The sequence below is a fragment of the Mesoplodon bidens genome (assembly GCF_964165515.1).
Source record: "Mesoplodon bidens genome assembly, chromosome: 7".
NCBI lineage: Eukaryota > Metazoa > Chordata > Mammalia > Artiodactyla > Ziphiidae > Mesoplodon > Mesoplodon bidens.
The window spans coordinates 15,609,154-15,625,571 of NC_138164.1; the positions used below are offsets into that span (position 1 = coordinate 15,609,154).

At 46.9% G+C, this 16,418-nt stretch overlaps 2 protein-coding genes across 2 annotated transcripts in view; both read left to right on the forward strand.

The window, feature by feature from the left end:
• The first annotated feature begins 215 nt into the window (after window positions 1–215).
• ZPR1 (ZPR1 zinc finger) lies at window positions 216–10,179 on the forward strand. The gene is made up of 14 exons (XM_081238621.1): window positions 216–485; window positions 667–828; window positions 1,269–1,359; window positions 1,738–1,808; window positions 2,411–2,497; window positions 2,654–2,776; window positions 3,141–3,188; window positions 3,346–3,412; window positions 3,830–3,900; window positions 4,563–4,652; window positions 5,114–5,224; window positions 5,899–5,985; window positions 8,679–8,744; window positions 9,565–10,179. Exons 1-14 carry the CDS (start codon window positions 315–317, stop codon window positions 9,697–9,699), a joined length of 1,380 nt encoding a protein of 459 aa, XP_081094747.1. The 5' UTR covers window positions 216–314; the 3' UTR covers window positions 9,700–10,179.
• Window positions 10,180–12,375: 2,196 nt separating this feature from the next.
• The window catches only part of BUD13 (BUD13 homolog), a 45,243-nt gene continuing 41,200 nt past the window's right edge, over window positions 12,376–16,418 (forward strand). The window contains exons 1-2 of the mRNA XM_081239051.1: window positions 12,376–12,570; window positions 14,543–14,636. Of these exons, the coding sequence (XP_081095177.1) occupies window positions 12,428–12,570; window positions 14,543–14,636 (237 nt within the window). The 5' untranslated portion in view covers window positions 12,376–12,427. The remainder of the gene's footprint in view (window positions 12,571–14,542; window positions 14,637–16,418) is intronic.

Below are 16,418 nucleotides of genomic sequence, written 5' to 3' on the forward strand. Positions count from 1 at the left end.
TGTGGACTAATAGTTAGAACCCAGTACAGCGGAGCTATTGCAAAGGAGCAAAAAACTGCCCTGGGTCTGAGAGGACGCCCTGGGGGCAGTGACGCCTGAATTGAGGCGGAGGCAAAGCCTGGATCCGGCTGGCTTTGGAAGTCTGGACCGAATAATCCCGGCAACTGGGAAACCGTGTCAGGTACTGTTCCCCGAGGGGAGTCCTCGGCCTCTTTAAGGATGGGCGGGGCGGTAGCTGGCGGAAGTGCCGGAGGAAGGGGTGGGGCCAAGAGACGCGCAGAAGACCGAAGTTGCGGCCTGAGCAGCGCGTGGTGATGTTGGCCAGTGGGGCAGTGGATCCCGGGCTCCTGGGGGCTGCTGCCGCCCCCTCGCCCGTCCAGGCCCGACAGCCCGGGACGGGGCACTTGTTCCGGCCTATTAGCGCTGATGATGAGGAGCAGCAGCCTACCGAGATCGAGTCACTGTGCATGAACTGCTACCGCAATGTGAGGCGGGGGCGCGGCCGCGGGCGGCTGGAGGGTTGGGCTGAGGAGGGGAGGAGCGGGGGTCGGCGACCTGGCCAGGCTGGTCCACTTGGGGACCCGGAGGCGAGGCACGCCCGGGGGTCAGCAGATGGGGAATGGCGGTTTCATTGGTTCTTTCCCTAACCGTCTTCTGCTTCCCTAGGGCATGACGCGCCTCCTGCTCACCGAGATCCCCTTCTTTAGAGAAATAATCGTGAGCTCCTTTTCCTGCGAGCACTGTGGCTGGAACAACACAGAGATCCAGTCGGCAGGCAGGATACAGGACCAGGGAGTGCGCTATACTTTGACCGTCAGGGCCCAGGAGGTGAGAGGAGCCCAGAGCAGTTACCCTAGTGTCCTAGAGAAAGCTTGGGGACTGGAGTCAGAGCTCTGATCCAGGTGGTCGGACCTCAAATAAATCCACTTAAGTGTTCAAGCCTCAGTTTCCTCCTTTGTAAAATGGCGTTGGTGCCGTCATCTTCTCAGGTGAGGTAAGACTTGTGAAAGCGCTTTGGAAACTTTGTCAGAAAGCATCAAATGAGCAGTAGTTGTTATGAATAGTACTCATTGTTTGGGTAGCTGGTTTTCACATCAAAGTACTATTCCGCAGGAGTAGTCCGGACTCCCCCTAGTGGAGAGAGGAAGAGACAGCTGGGCTGGGGCCTCTGATGGTGGTGGTGGTGGTGGTGGGACACTCTGTTATTTCCTGCGAAGAACCTGTATTGTTGAGACCTCTGTGGACTGAAGGTTTTTCTTTCTGCCCAGGACATGAACAGAGAAGTGGTGAAGACTGACTCTGCCACCACAAGGATCCCAGAGCTGGAATTTGAAATTCCTGCCTTCAGCCAGAAAGGAGGTAAGTTTAAGGTCAGAGTGTTTGCACGGTTCATGCCTAGCTCAAATCTTACTTTCTTGCAAAACACCTGGTGCCAGGTCTAGTGGCTTGTGTGTGGGTTTGGCCACATCATTGTGATCTTCATTGGTTTAACATAAGCAGAAAGCTTAGGTAAAGCAGCTTAAGATAGTATTGGGTTGGCCAAAAGCTTCGTACGGGTTTTTCCACAACATCTTACAGAAAAACCAGAATGAATTAGAGGTGAATGGAACCTTGTTCCCTGCCTCCTTATTTTACAGGTGAAATCAAGGCCCAGAGAGTTCAAGTGAACTGCCCAGGGGCATACAGGCACTTGATAGCAAAGTGAAGACTGACCAGTCTTTTGTTCTTACTCACCAGCTCTGACTACTGTTGAAGGATTGATCAGCCGTGCTGTCTCTGGCCTGGAGCAGGATCAGCCCACACGAAGGGTGAGCTGGGGTTTTCTGATGGCAGAAGCTCAAGGAAAAATTATTTATGTACACTTGTTCACCTTCCCACGTGGCTGAACTGTCTCTGATTGAATGTTGGAGAACTTTGCGGGGAAGCACACAGTGATGTTATAGCTGCCTGGATGTTACATTGAGGCCTTTTCTCAGACAGACACTGCAACATTACCTCCGAAGAGCCTTTCCTGATACTCTTGGGCTTATCTGTGCTTCCTGAGTGTTCCATTGTATCTTATGTTTATTATGACATTTCATATATACATATATATATATGTATGAAATAATATAATTGCAAATTTAGTCATCTGTCTTCTTAACTGGCTGTGGAGCCCCATGAGAGGGCTCTGGTTTATTTACTGTTATCTATAACCTGGCACAAGTGCCTGGACTAAATGGCCGAATGAGTGAGAAAATGAGGCTCATCTGGCACCACCCATAAACTTCAAACTTATTTGCTACCTCTTATTGTGAAGCCTGAGTCTCTGTTCCCAGTCACACTAAGACAGGTGGTGACTTCCTGTTGGAAGTGATGGGGGCATAAGTTCTGTCACCAGGGCTGATCTTTTACTCTTTGTTCCTGTCAGGCGAATGAAGAAGGCATGGCTGAAAGAATTGATGAGTTCATTGTCAAACTGAAGGAGCTAAAGCAAGTGGCCTCTCCTTTCACCCTGGTGAGTACTGAGGGACTCCAGGTGCCCTAGATTTAGGGTAGGAGAGACCATTAAGACAGTCTGAGATTTTTCTGTGGTGCCTCAGTGGTCTGATGGTAGGTGGAGGATCGTACATGACTTCTTGTTATAACTGCTCTCTCTTTACCCATCTGTTAGATCATTGATGATCCCTCAGGGAACAGCTTTGTGGAAAACCCACATGCTCCCCGGAAAGATGATGCCCTGGTGATCACACACTATAATCGGACTCTACAGCAGGAAGAGATGCTGGGGCTCCAGGTAAGTGCACTGAAGGAGCCAGAAGTAATGCTCTGGAATTATCTCGCACCCGATTGCTTGGAGTCAGTGGGACCTTATTTTGCTGCTGCCGTCCTGTGTACACTATCTCAGCATGTGTGTGCCTCCCCTCTAGCTCACTTAAGGACTTAGGGTAAACTTTACAACACAGGACAGCAGTGGCTGTGATCCTATCCTAAGCTCTGTTCTTCCCCTACCTGGGGCTTTTCTTTCCAACTTCTCTGTTAAACCCACGAGGTGGCAGCTGACGTAAGCAAGCCAGAATATTTTCTCTCACTCTGGGGCAGGGTGTTGGGGAGGCTGAGGTCTGTGTGCCAGCATATGATTTGCATCTCTGCTACTTTAGGCAGAGGAACCAGAAGAGAAACCAGAAGAGGAAGATCTCAGAAACGAAGTGAGTCACTTGGCAACTGTGGAGGAAGGAGCAGAGTGGTGGGCTGAGCCTGACGCTGTTCACGGGCGGCCGCCAGTGTACCAGCTGAATGTCTTCAGCCTGAGCAGGTTTCACCCGCTTGGGAGGGCTCACTCTACGTCCCCCTGTTGTGTTCCAGGTGCTCCAGTTCAACACCAACTGCCCAGAATGCAATGCTCCGGCCCAGACCAACATGAAGCTAGTTCGTATCTTTTGTCGGGCAGTTGGGTTGCTCTTCGTCTGACTCAGGCATGAAGATTATATTCAAGCTGGAGAGTATTCCCTTCAGGGAAAGCACAAGGCTTTATTCCGAGTGATGAGAGGGATGTTTCCTTTGATGAGACCGTGCACCTTGGCTTTTGGGTTCAAAGAGAGAATTAGGCCATGGTCTCTAGGCTCCTGCGTGTGGCCTGAGCCATGTCATCAAACACTGATGAACAGCGATTGCCGTGGGTGGTGACCTTGCCCTCTTCTGGCGGGCTGTCTGAGTTAGGCTGCTTCTTGTGATCTGTTTCCTGCAGTCCTGGGACCAGCAACTGTGTGTTTGTGGGGTTCGGATTTGTTCTTCCCCAGAGGGTGGTCTTACTGTCCTGGAAGCAGATTTCCTTAATTCCATCTTCCAGAAATTCCCCACTTTAAGGAGGTTATCATCATGGCTACCAACTGCGAGAACTGCGGCCATCGGACCAATGAGGTGGGTGGGCTTCCTGGTTTGGGAAGAGTAGCTTTCATCCTTTCTGAAGCTGCTTAGGATCAGGAGCTCTTGAACTAGAAATGAGCTTAGAGAAGAAAAGTTAGAGATAGCATAACTTGTTGAAGACATTCAAAGTTGGTTATATGGAAGAGAGAGACCCACTTTTTGACCTACAGCTCAGACGGATGGAAGAGCAGGGAGGCAGATTTTGACTCAATAATAAAAAACGTTCTAGGTCTATCTGAATATAGAGTGGGCTGCCTTGGAGGGTTGTAAATTCCCTTTCCCTGAGTGTATTCAAGCATAAGCTGTTTCAATTCTTAAACCAGAAAATTATAAAGGGAATCTACACACTAGTTGCAGTTGGAAGTCCTTTTCAGCCCCAAGAGTCATTTTTTAAACCGTGAATTCAGTTTCTTGGCAATCTGGGGTAAATCTCTGGCAGGCTGCCGGTGCTGGGCACTCTGCTCCTGGCCAGCTTTCAGTGATTTTGGTTTGGATGACTGCTGCCACTGTTGGTTTAGAAGGCACTGTCCTTGGTAGCCATTAGTGGGCCTGATTGGAGGTCCAAGCCTACTCCCCCAGCCCGCCCGGGTCTCCCCGCACCAGGTGAGGAGGGGTGTCTCCTCTGCTGCTGCTCCTGGCACTGCTGTCTGTTACAGGTGAAATCTGGAGGAGCGGTAGAGCCCTTGGGCACCAGGATCACCTTCTACATCACTGGTCCCTCAGATATGACTAGAGACCTGCTCAAGGTAACAACCTGCTTGGGGAAGTGACTCTCCTCTGCACATGGCTGTCTCTGTCGAGGGGGAATTTGTCTTTTCTCAACCATGTCCTGGTGTTGTGAGGTACCTCCTTACTTCCTTGGGTTTGAGGATCCCTGAGCAGAGTTAATCCATGGTAGGAAGTGCAGATTCAGAAGGTGACCCCTAAGCTCTTTCTGATGACTTGGCAGCCTTTTGCCTCTAGTGTCTGTGAGGGCCCTTGTTTCTGATCTCTAATGACAGGATGCCTGCCAGCTTGGAGCCATGACTCAGAGCTTTAAGGTTGGTTCCAGGAGTGAGTCTAGCTTTAATTGGAGATTCAGAGAAAACTGGGACAGCTGACTTTGTCCCCAGATTATCACTGGTGGTACTAATTTGGCAGGAGGACTCTGGTTAGCTTTCTCTAGCACCTCCTGATTTAAAGCCTAATTTGATCTCTCATCTCACAGTCCGAGACATGTAGTATGGAAATCCCAGAGCTGGAATTTGAACTGGGAATGGCTGTCCTCGGGGGCAAGTTCACCACACTGGAGGGGATACTGAAAGACATCCGGGAACTGGTGAGTCCCCTGAGTATAGCGCATGGCATCTTCCGCAGTGCAGCTGTGGGGAAGGGGCTAGAAGGCTGCAAAGGTCCTAGTTTTTGGAGCTGATAACTGAGGTTTCTTTGCTTTAAAGCTGATTTGAGAGGCTTAAATATTATTTTGGATTGTGATGATAAGTTCGTTGGAAATTCAGAATGGAAATTCTCAGGCCTAATTCTGGGCTGATGTAGATATTTTGTGGTTTTGGATAAGTCATTTATTTCACTGTAAAATGGGGTCATGAGGGTCCTTCCAGCACCCAAAAAAGTCCCGAACATACATACATATATATGTGTGTATTGACTTAACCCATATGTTTATCCTCTTAATGAATCATTTCGCTTAACTGATAATCAGTCATCGGGCATTTTGTCTTTGTAAGTTATACTTTATTTTGCACTTCTTCCAATGAGGACTAGAGATCATATTTAAGAACATCTCTATAGTTTTTGTTTCACGTTGCCCGTTATCATCTTGGCAGATTAATTCGCACGGTTTTAGGGGTGGCCGCCTAGGTCAGAAAGGCGGTGCGGCATAAATGGAGACCAAGCTTCCCTGACAGGCACCCCTGTCACCCCGCACCAGGTTTATGGTTAAGCCTATCAAACATGGAGCCAGTATTCTAGCAATTTGGATGCCATTTATTGCAGGTGACCAAGAACCCTTTCACACTGGGCGACAGTTCCAGTCCTGGCCAGACAGAGAAACTGCAGGAGTTTAGCCAGAAGTTGGACCAGGTGAGAGGACTCTGGCCGGTCGGTGCTTGTGGTCCTGGGGCTCCAGTGAACAAGAAGCTGCATACCCTTTCTTGCCACATGTAAACATCTAACCGACATGTTGGGGATTCTCTTGGTTTCTGATATCCCATGCCACATCCTTTCTTGGTTTTCTCCCTTTTTTTTGTTGGAGCATATCCTCCAGTAGCTTCTTAAGAAAATGCATGGGAAGTAAAATTTCTGGGACTTTGCATGTCTGAAAATTTTTTTATTCCACTTTAAAAAATTAATTAATTAATTAATATTTTAATTTTGGCTGCACTGAGGCTTCGTTGCCGCACACGGGCTTTCTCTAGCTGCGGCGAGCGGGGGCTACTCTTCCTTGTGGTGTGCGGGCTTCTCATTGTGGTGGCTTCTCTTGTGGAACATGGGGTCCAGGCGCACGGGCTTCAGTAGTTGTGGCACGCGGGCTCAGTAGTTGTGGTTCACGGGCTCTAGAGTGCAGACTCAGTAGTTGTGGTGCACGGGCTTAGTTGCTCCGCGGCATGTGGGATCTTCCCGGACCAGGGCTCGAACCTGTGTCCCTTGCATTGGCAGGCGGATTCTTATCCAGTGCACTACCAGGGAAGTCCTTATTCTACTCTTATATTAGATTAATGGCTGGGAATAGAATTCTAGGATGGAAATAATTTTTTATCAGAATTTCTAAGGTCTTCCAGTTTCCCACTGATGTCTTTCAGTTTCCCAGTTTGGCTGTTGAGAAGTTTGAAGGCATTCTGATTCCCTATCTTTTGTCTGTGACCTATTCTTGTGATACTTCTGTGTCCGCTGTGATGTAAAATTTCAGGATGTGACTTGGTGTATGTGGGTCAATTTTCAACCATTGTTGCTAAGCACTTGGTGGGTTCTTTGAATCTGGAAACTCATGTGGCTCAGTTCTAGGAAGCTTTTTTTTTTTTTTTTATGGGTTTCATATTTTAACTTGGGGTATTTGATTCTATTGACTATTGTTTCTTGACAGATTCTCTAGAAATTTTTTTTTCCTGTTTCTCCTCATACCCCACTGGCCATTCTTCTTAATCTCTTTTGCAAGTTCTTCCTATCCCCACTTCTTAAATTTTATTTATTTATTTATTTATTTATGGCTGTGTTGGGTCTTCGTTTCTGTGTGAGGGCTTTCTCTAGTTGCGGCAAGTGGGGGCCACTCTTCATCACGGTGCGCGGGCCTCTCACTCTCACAGCCTCTCTTGTTGCGGAGCACAGGATCCAGACGCGCAGGCTCAGTAGTTGTGGCTCACGGGCCTAGTTGCTCCGTGGCATGTGGGATCTTCCCAGACCAGGGCTGCGAACCCATGTCCCCTGCATTGGCAGGCAGATTCTCAACCACTGCGCCACCAGGGAAGCCCCCTGCTTTTAAAAAGTATTCTATTGCTTCCCCTCTGTTCTCTCTTTCTGAAGTCCCTATGTTTTGGATGTTAGACTGACTTGTCTGGTCTTCTGTAATTTACTTATTTTTTTGTCCTGTTTTCAGTTTCTTTGTGTTTGCTCTACTCTTGGAGATGATCTTAATTTTCCAACCCTTCAATTGAGTTTTTCATTTCCACTGACATTTTTATTTTCCAAGTGGTTTTCGGTCATTCAATACTTTCTCCTCCTTTAAAAAAAATAGCATCCTGTTGTTTTAAGGATGTAGTATTTTTTTCTCTTTGAGAATATTAATGTTGGGGTTTTCTTTTTTTTGACGTTTTATTTTCCTCGCATAGTTTCCATTTCCTCTTAAGTTTTTTTTTCCCATTTGATTTCTGTCTTTCAATGTTAGGGGCTTTGCTCAGATGTCTGGTAATCATTGGTTGTCTATTTAAAAGTAGAGGACTAAAACACCTGAGTGGGGTGAGTCTTCTTGACGTTGGGCTCGTTAGAGGGGGATTTAGTTTAGCCATTTTGCTGAGGTAACTCCAGTGCCAGAGTTGTTAGGTGTTTCCTCTTGGGCTGGTCAGATTCCCATCAGTGGGTGTTCCGTTTCCTGTCTGGAGGGTGAAGGCTTGGCTGGCAGTGTTCTGAGAGCTGACTGTGGGAAGAGGGCTGGGGTGTGTGTATGTCTGTTTCCAATAAGGGTACATTCACTTCTGTTCTTGATTTCTTTCCCTCTACCCTCAACTGGGCGAGTGTCCCCCTGTCCATAGTGTGCTGTGGTAACTTCTCCACAGAATTCTCTTTTATTGGGGTGGGGGAAGGGCAATCGTTGGTCTGTTTGGAATGGGAGAGGAGATTAGGGATGCCAGATTGCTTCTTAAATAGCTGTCAGACAGTCTTTATTTTAGATTCTCTCCACTCCACCTCTAGAGGTACCTTCATTTCACCAATTCTTAAAACTTTGGGGGGGCTTCCCTGGTGGCGCAGTGGTTGAGAGTCCGCCTGCCGATGCAGGGGACACGGGTTCGTGCCCCGGTCTGGGAAGATCCCACATGCCGCAGAGCGGCTAGGCCCGTGAGCCATGGCTGCTGAGCCTGCGCGTCCGGAGCCTGTGCTCTGCAAGGGGAGAGGCCACAACAGTGAGAGGCCCGCCTACCGCAAAAAAAAAAAAAAAAAAAAAAAAAAAACTTTGGGGGATTCTGCCGTGTAAATCGGGTTGGTTTCTGTGTGGCAGACATAGTCCCTTCCTGCCAGCAGCTATGTAAGATTTACATGCTCATGCTGTATTCTGTCTCCTTTAGATCCTTGAGGGTAACATGAAGGCCCACTTTGTTATGGATGATCCAGCAGGAAACAGCTACTTGCAGGTACTGTAGACCTTCCCTGGTATTTCACAGAGATATCTTTTCTGACCTTCCTTAAATATGTATCATTTCTCCAGAAACTGAGAGACTTAACTCTAAATGAACTTCTTTTTATCAAGGAACCTTTTAGCAGAAGTTGGAACATAAGAGAGGAAGGGGGAAGGTGTATGGGACTGTAAGTGTGTGTCAAGAGGGGGAAAAAGGAGACTCCCAGGTTCCTTCTTCCTCTAGTCTAGCTCGAGTCCCAGCTCTAAGTCCAGCAGTGGCATTTTCATTTTGCAAATCTGACCGTGAATTGAGGAGAAACGGTGCCTTGTCCAGAGGCCAAGATGGGAAAAGGCTTTAAGCTGACTAGGGAGATACTCTGGTGATTAACAGTAGCTTTAACATTTATTGAGCAGTTATTATGGGTCAGGCAAAACTGTTCTAAGGTCTCTCCACTGTTAAGACTATGCTACTCTCTTCGTAAGAAGGTGCAGATAGAAAGTTTTTCTCCCTGCAGTCGCACTTCTAGCCCATGTGGGTTCTGTTGCTGCCCACAAGTTGAGCCTAGCCGTGGGGTGTTGGAGGCCCTTAAAAAGAGAATAAAGGGACTTCCCTGGCGGTCCAGTGGTTAGGACTCTGTGCTTCCACGGCAGGGGGCGCACGTTCAATCCCCGGTCAGGGAATTAAGATCCCACATGGCGTGTGGCCAAAAACAAAACAAAACAAAAAGGAATAAACACCTCATTAAGGTCTTGGGAAAGTGGGAATTGGAAGCTGTCTGGGGGAGGGGGTGTGGCAGGATGGCACAGGCACTGATGGTCTGTCCTTGGCCTTGCAGAACGTGTATGCACCTGAAGACGATCCTGAGATGAAGGTGGAGCACTATAAGCGCACATTTGACCAAAACGAGGAACTGGGGCTCAATGACATGAAGACAGAGGGCTATGAGACAGGTCTGGCTTCCGAGCGGTAGCAGTGGGCGGTTCCCGGCCAGCCTCCAGCGCTGCTCAGACCGCGGGGCTATTTATTGCTATTGGAAAAGGCTGGAGTGGCCTCCCCACCAGGCCTTGCCCATGTGGGGAGGACACCTGGTCTGAGTCGGAGATCTGAGCACACTCTCTGAACAGTTTGTGACGGAAATGCAACAAGCCTCTTGGGTTACTTGACCTTGTTTTGGAGGATTTGAATTGGCCTGGGAAGAAACCCAGAAATGAACCATCGGGCATGTCATTGTCACTTTTTTCCTATCAAGTCTTTACCCTCCCTCCACACAATGCTCTCTCATGTCGAGTTGGAACTCTGAAGAGCTGGAGAAGGTGGAAGACAGAAGTTGGTTTGGGTATATAAAATACTGACTCTCAACAGGAAGAGAGTCTTCTGAGGGGAGGGAGTCTAGGACAGGTGAAGAAGTTCTCATTAAAATGGTGGCTTTCAAACAGCACTGGCCTCTGAAATCACTCTGTCCTTGTTTTTTTTTAATTATTATTATTATTTATTATTATTTTATTTTTATTTTTATTTTTTGCACTCTGTCCTTGTTTGTTATGCTGGTAGAATTCAACCTCCTGAAGAACATTTCCTCCAGTGTGGCTACTGTAATTTGGGGACTGGAGCTGGCATTTCAATCATTCCTTCAATAGATGTTTGCTTTGTGCCCGGCACATCATAGAACTGAACAAAATAAAGCTCTGCTTTCATGGAGCTTCAAGTGTAGCGGGGAAAATTGGCAAACAGAGCGGGTGGGGGGTTGACAAGAAACCAACAAGTAGAACAGTGTCAGATTAGTCACCATGTTATGGAGGAGTGTCAAGCAGGGAAGGGGTCTGGGTAGTGCCTGGGAAGGTGGGGGCGTTAGCTTTATTAGATGGAACTGCAGAGACAGGGCAAAACGTAGACCATGCCGCTGGTCGTGAATGCATCTGATCCTGCTTAACTGCCCTGTGAGGCAGGGTTAAGACCTGAGCTTAGTCTTGTCAGGCTAAGGTTTGGTACTGAGCAGAATGGGTAGAGGTGGAACTGAAGACAGAAATGGGCAGGGGGCGATGGGGTGGAGAGGACTATACTGGTAATGTTCACTGGAGTGGAAATATGAGACTTTCCCGATGTCTGCTGACACCAGGGCGGAGGCAGGGCTTTGGAGTTCAGCTTGAGATACACTAAAGTGGACTAGAAGCCAAGGCAGGGTTGTGGATGGGAGACCTGTGGGGCCCTGCAGCTAGTGAAGCCCTATCAGTCCAGTGCCCCCTTCTCATAGGCCCTGAGAGACCCAGCCTGCTCTTCTTCCTGGGCCTGTGCTGTGACCACTCAGTGTAGCCCAGTGGTTAAAAGTTCATGCTTCAGGGCAGTGACCTCCAAACCTGTTTAGTTATGTATATTTTCTGAACATGTGTTCCAAGATATGCGTATTTATTTATAAAGTATAAATACTTTATTGACTAATAAACCTTAAAACGTGACAAAAATTTAACATGATGAGATAAGTAAAATACGCAATCTAATTCTTTTTCAAGAAATTTGGATTACTTCTTGCACCCCACTTTGTTAGCCTCTGCTCCCAAGGGTCATATGTTCTGGCTGTGTGAAGTTGGGCAACTTAACCTCTCCAAGCTTTAGTTTTCTCATCTGTAAGGTAAGGATAATAAAAGCATCTGAGAAATGTGAGGGTTAAATGAGATAATTCAAGTAAAGCTCTTAATGCCCACAAGAAGAAAAGTCTTCTCTCTAAACTTGAGTATTAGAATTCAGTCTCTCTAGGGACTTCCCTGGTGGTCCAGTGGTTAAGACTCCGCTTCCACTGCAGGGGCACGGGTTCCATCTCTGGTCGGTGAACTAAATCCCGCATGCCACCTGGCCAAAAAATAAATTACCCGAGTTTTAAAAAATAAAAGACTGAATGACAAAAAAAAAAAAAAAAAAAAAAAAAATTCAATCTCTCTAGCTTCTCTCTTGTCATGCTGAAAATAGATCCAGGTCATTTTCATTGGAAATATACGCACGAGATAGCTAGGGCAGCCAATATAAAATGCGGGTAAGATACATAGGTTAGAAACCTGCATATTTTTCATAGTAATTATATTGGGTTTGGAATTCCTGACTTCCTCTGTTGCATAGTTCTTGAAAGCCTATTAAAGCAGATTTCTCTCCACCTAAACATACTAATAAAAATAACTGACACACTATGCCAGATGCTGTTCAAAGCACTTTACACAGTAGTATTATCCTAGTCCTTGCAACCATTGGGTTCGGTGTCATTATTATCCCCATTTTGTTAAGTACGTTGCCCAAGGTCGTACAGTTAGGAAGTTATGGAAGCAGAACTCAAACTTAGATGCACTGCAGCTCCAGAGCCCACCTTCCTAACTTCTGCTCTCTGGTGCTTCTGAAGCTGCTGGGGGCAGAGATCTTGTTGGGGTCGTGGCTGTAGCCTCGCGGCTACCACAGCGCTTGCTGCATGGTCTGTTGAATGACAGAATGGACAAAGATAAGAAACACAATTGCCCCGTCAGAGGGATGTTGAGTGGGCTCCCAAGGTGTGCGTGTCACTCGTAAGCCCGCCAAAGCTCACACGAAACACCCTAGCGATTCCAAACACCCTCCGTCACTTCCGGTCCTGGCCCCGCCTCCCAGAATCCGCGCTGTCCGTTTCGCGTTCAAGAATTTTGTCCGCAGCGTCGAGCCGTCTCCCCGCCTTCGCCGCTGCCATGGCGGCAGCTCCGCCGCTCTCCAAGGCTGAATACCTGAAGCGTTACTTGTCTGGGGCAGATGCCGGCGTCGACGGAGGCCCTGAGTCCGGCCGCAAGCGTCGCAAAAAGCGGCCGAAGACTGGCGGGGCTGGCGGCAAGGGGTGAGTTGGCCCTGGCGGGGCGGGGTCCGCGCGGCTCGCCGCCTCTCACCTTCCCAGCTCCGCCCTCGGCCCGGCTCTTCCTGGGCTCCTCGCCGGCGGCCCCGAGGGGCCCAGCGCCCTTGACTGCTCGCCCGGCGCTGCCTGAGCCCAGAGTCCGCTCAGACCGCTCCTCGCGCCCCTGGGCAGTATCTTCGACGTATTCAGGCCCGGCTGTAACTTTCATTACTCTTTTCCCGCCTTTGTAGCATTCCGTCCGCAAAGAATGAATATTGTGCCCTGAGACTAAAGTGGTGAAGCAAATTCAGAGGTTCTGTGCGTGGATATTAAGGGCCCAGAACATGTCGGTGGGGATTCTCCAATGCCAAGGACTCCGGTCCTGAGTCGGAGACCTATGCTCACTTCCTGTTACTCTTCCTACTACTACTAACAATAACAACTAACGCTTATACTGTTCTTGTCATGTGCCAGTCACCGTTCTAAGTACTTTAGACCTAAACGAATTTATTTAAGCTTCATAACAGTACCATGAAGTAGATATTTTTGTTACCCCCACTTTTCAAACGAGAAAACTTATGTGGCCCAGGGTACTGGGTTGAGTAGTGCCCCTTCCCTCCAAGGCATGTCCAGCCAGAACCTCAGAATGTGACATTGTTTAGAAATAGGGTCTTTGCTGTTGTAATTAGTTAAGATGAAGTCATAGTGGGTTAGGATGGACGCTAAATCCAATATGACTGGTGTCCTTTTAAGAAAAGGGGAATTTGGATACAGAAACAGACTTAGAGGGAAAACTACCACGTGAAGATGGAGGCTGAGACTGGACTGGATTTATGCTGACAGTAGGGGCTACCAGAAGTGCGAAGAGTCAAGGAAAGATCTTTCCCTAGAGCCTTACTGGCGGGCATTTCCTTGCAGACACCTGATTCCAGACTTGAAGCCTCCAGAACTGTGAGAGAATACATTTCTGTTGTTTTAAGCCACCCAGTTTGTGGTATTTTGTTAGGCAGCCCTAGGAAACTAATAATATACCCAATAAGGTCAAGTAGTTCCGAAGAACTGATCCATTTCCTCTCCTGGTTTGGTTGTTGTGTTATTCTTGCTTTCTGTCCCCTTTGACTTGTGTGGATTCCTCGGAGGCAGTGCCATGTAGTGAAATTAACTTGAGCTTTGGAGTAACACTGATTAGGCTTTGAGTCCTAGCTGTGCCACTTTATGGGCTGTGTGGCCTTGGGCAAGATATTTCATCTGTCTAAGCCTCAGTTTTTTCATCTTTAAAAATGAGAGTAATACTGAATATCACTTATATTAAATGGTTGTGATAAGTGATCTTGCCTTTTCAAATAATAACTGTTAATAATAACTTTATATCATGGCATTGTTACTATTTGGACTCATCCGTAGTTTATCCATGTAACAAACATTTATTGAGTACTTCCTATGCCAATTTCTGCAGGGTGTTGAGGATATCACTGTGAGTGAGAGAGGCATAGTCCCTACTCTGATGGAGCTTATAGTTTAATGGGGATACAGCCTTTAAACAACTAATTACACAACTGGTTGATTTACTTCCTTTGTGATAAAGTATTCCAAGAATGAGTAACGGGGGTTCTTAGTTGGGGGAGGTAAGTGAAATAGTATTGGAAGGTCTGTGAAGGAAGTTATATATATGCTAGGATTTTAAGAATGCGTAAGAGTTTCCCAGTAAAGAATGAGAAGAGTAGGTCAGGCAGAGGGAAGGAACTGAGACGTGAAACTGATATGGAAAGGAATTTGGCTCATTCTAGGCACCAGAAGGTGACTAGTGAGTAGTGAACTGAAGAGACAGTGGTACAGGATGAAGTTGGCCGTATTGGCAAAGAATGGACCATAGATCTTGTAGGATTTTGAGTTTTAGCCTAAAACCAAAGATAAGTGTTTGTAGGCTGTTATCCAAAAATGTTTCTTCTCTTTTGATCTTTTTATTTTTCACATTTAGCATGCGGATTGTGGATGATGACGTGAGCTGGACATCTATGTCAACCACTAAAACAGAAAAGGAGGAAGAGGAAGATGATGGAGATTTGCCTGTGGTGTGTATCTTTTGAGGCTGTGAGGACTTTGAAATGCAAGCCTCTCAATCTCGACTCCCAGTGCAGGGTAGATTAGTAAGGGGGAAAGTTGAGGGCAGAAAAGAGGTGACCCTTTCCAGGAGCTATTTTAAAGTAGTCTTCTTTGCTGATGCCTATACACTGTCTTTGTATATGGAGGGCTCCATCTACCTGGAAACGGGAACTGATCACAGAGAGGCAGGGTTCCTCAGTGTCAGTGATAGAGCCATGATTAGAATTCGCCATGGTTCAATTTGTTGGAACCTACCTTAAAAATACCGTTCAGGTTCAATCATAGGAAACTTTTTAATTGCTCATTTTATTCCCTGATTCAACTAAGCTTTAAATTATATGCTCTTGCCTAAGTACAGGTGATATGTAGATTAAGGGAACATAGTGTCTGTACTTTACAGGTCATACTCTACAATGGGAGACTGAATTTCAAATGACAGTATGATGAATGTTGGAGACAGAGTTCACATATGTACCAAGTGCCATTAGAACACGAGGGAGATAGCATACTTTTTATCCCACTGGGAAATTCCACGAAGGCTGGAAATATCTGAATTGAATTTTAAAGGATGAGTAAGAGCCAGGTGGGTAAAAGCATAGGCAAATAAGTTAGCATTGGTATGGTCATGGAACCTTGCTCAGAATTGCTGAGAAACAAGGTGAAAAGGAGAGCTGTTGATAGGCTGTGTTATACTAAAAAGCTGTAAAGGTGAATTCCAGATGAGTGTGTTTAATGTTAATCCCCAGCATATTCTATAATATTGATAGATTATTTAAAAGAAGGTTTGTTAATAATTAGAAGGGAAATAGTGATCATAGGAGCCAATTTAGTTTCAGTCAGAATGAATTACTGAAACCTAGTTAATGTTTATAACATTTGTTGTTATTGTAAATTTTTATTTATTTATTTATTTTTAATTAATTAATTAATTTTATTTATTCTTCTTTTTTTTGGCCTTGTTGGGTTTTCGTTGCTGCGCACAGGCTTTCTCTAGTTGAGGCGAGCGGGGGCTACTCTTCGTTGCGGTGCGCAGGCTTCTCATGGCGGTGGCTTCTCTTGTTGCGGAGCATGGGCTCTAGGCGCGCGGGCTTCAGTAGTTGTGGCGTGCGGGCTTCAGTAGTTGTGGCTCACGGGCTCTAGAGCACAGGCTCAGTAGTTGTGGCACACAGGCTCAGTTGCTCCGCGGCATGTGGGATCCTCCGGACCAGGGCTCAAACCCGTGTACCTTGCATTGACAGGCGGACTCTCAACCACTGTGCCACCAGGAAGCCCTATTTTTTTATTTTATGAAAGCAATACATGTTCATTATAGAATATTTTGGAATTGTAAGAACGTTTAAGTTTTAAAAAGAATATATAATCACTTTTACTGTGACCATCCAGAGATAACAACTGCTAAGGTTTAGATGCTTTAATTCATAGATTGTAATACTTGTATTTTATTTATTTTTTCAAATATAATTGGGATTATACTATACATATGGATTTGGAGCCTGCTCTTTCACTTAATAGTATGTTGTCAATACTTCAGTAAGACTTTAAAAATATGCTTTGAGGGCTTCCCTGGTGGCGCAGTGGTTGGGAGTCCGCCTGCCGATGCCGGGGACACGGGTTCGTTCCCCATTCTGGGAGGATCCCACATGCCGCGGAGCGGCTGGGCCCGTGAGCCATGGCCGCTGAGCCTGCGCGTCCGGAGCCTGTGCTCCACAAGCAACCGGAGAGGCCACAACAGTGAGAGGCCCCATACAGCA

Bases quoted from the DNA above. Each gene is read 5' to 3' on its own strand.
- ZPR1 (XM_081238621.1), top strand. From the start codon at position 315: ATGTTGGCCAGTGGGGCAGTGGATCCCGGGCTCCTGGGGGCTGCTGCC. The intron at 3,413-3,829 runs GTATCTTTTGTC...TCCATCTTCCAG, and splicing joins GACCAACATGAAGCTAGTTC to AAATTCCCCACTTTAAGGAG. The intron at 5,986-8,678 runs GTGAGAGGACTC...TGTCTCCTTTAG, and splicing joins TTAGCCAGAAGTTGGACCAG to ATCCTTGAGGGTAACATGAA.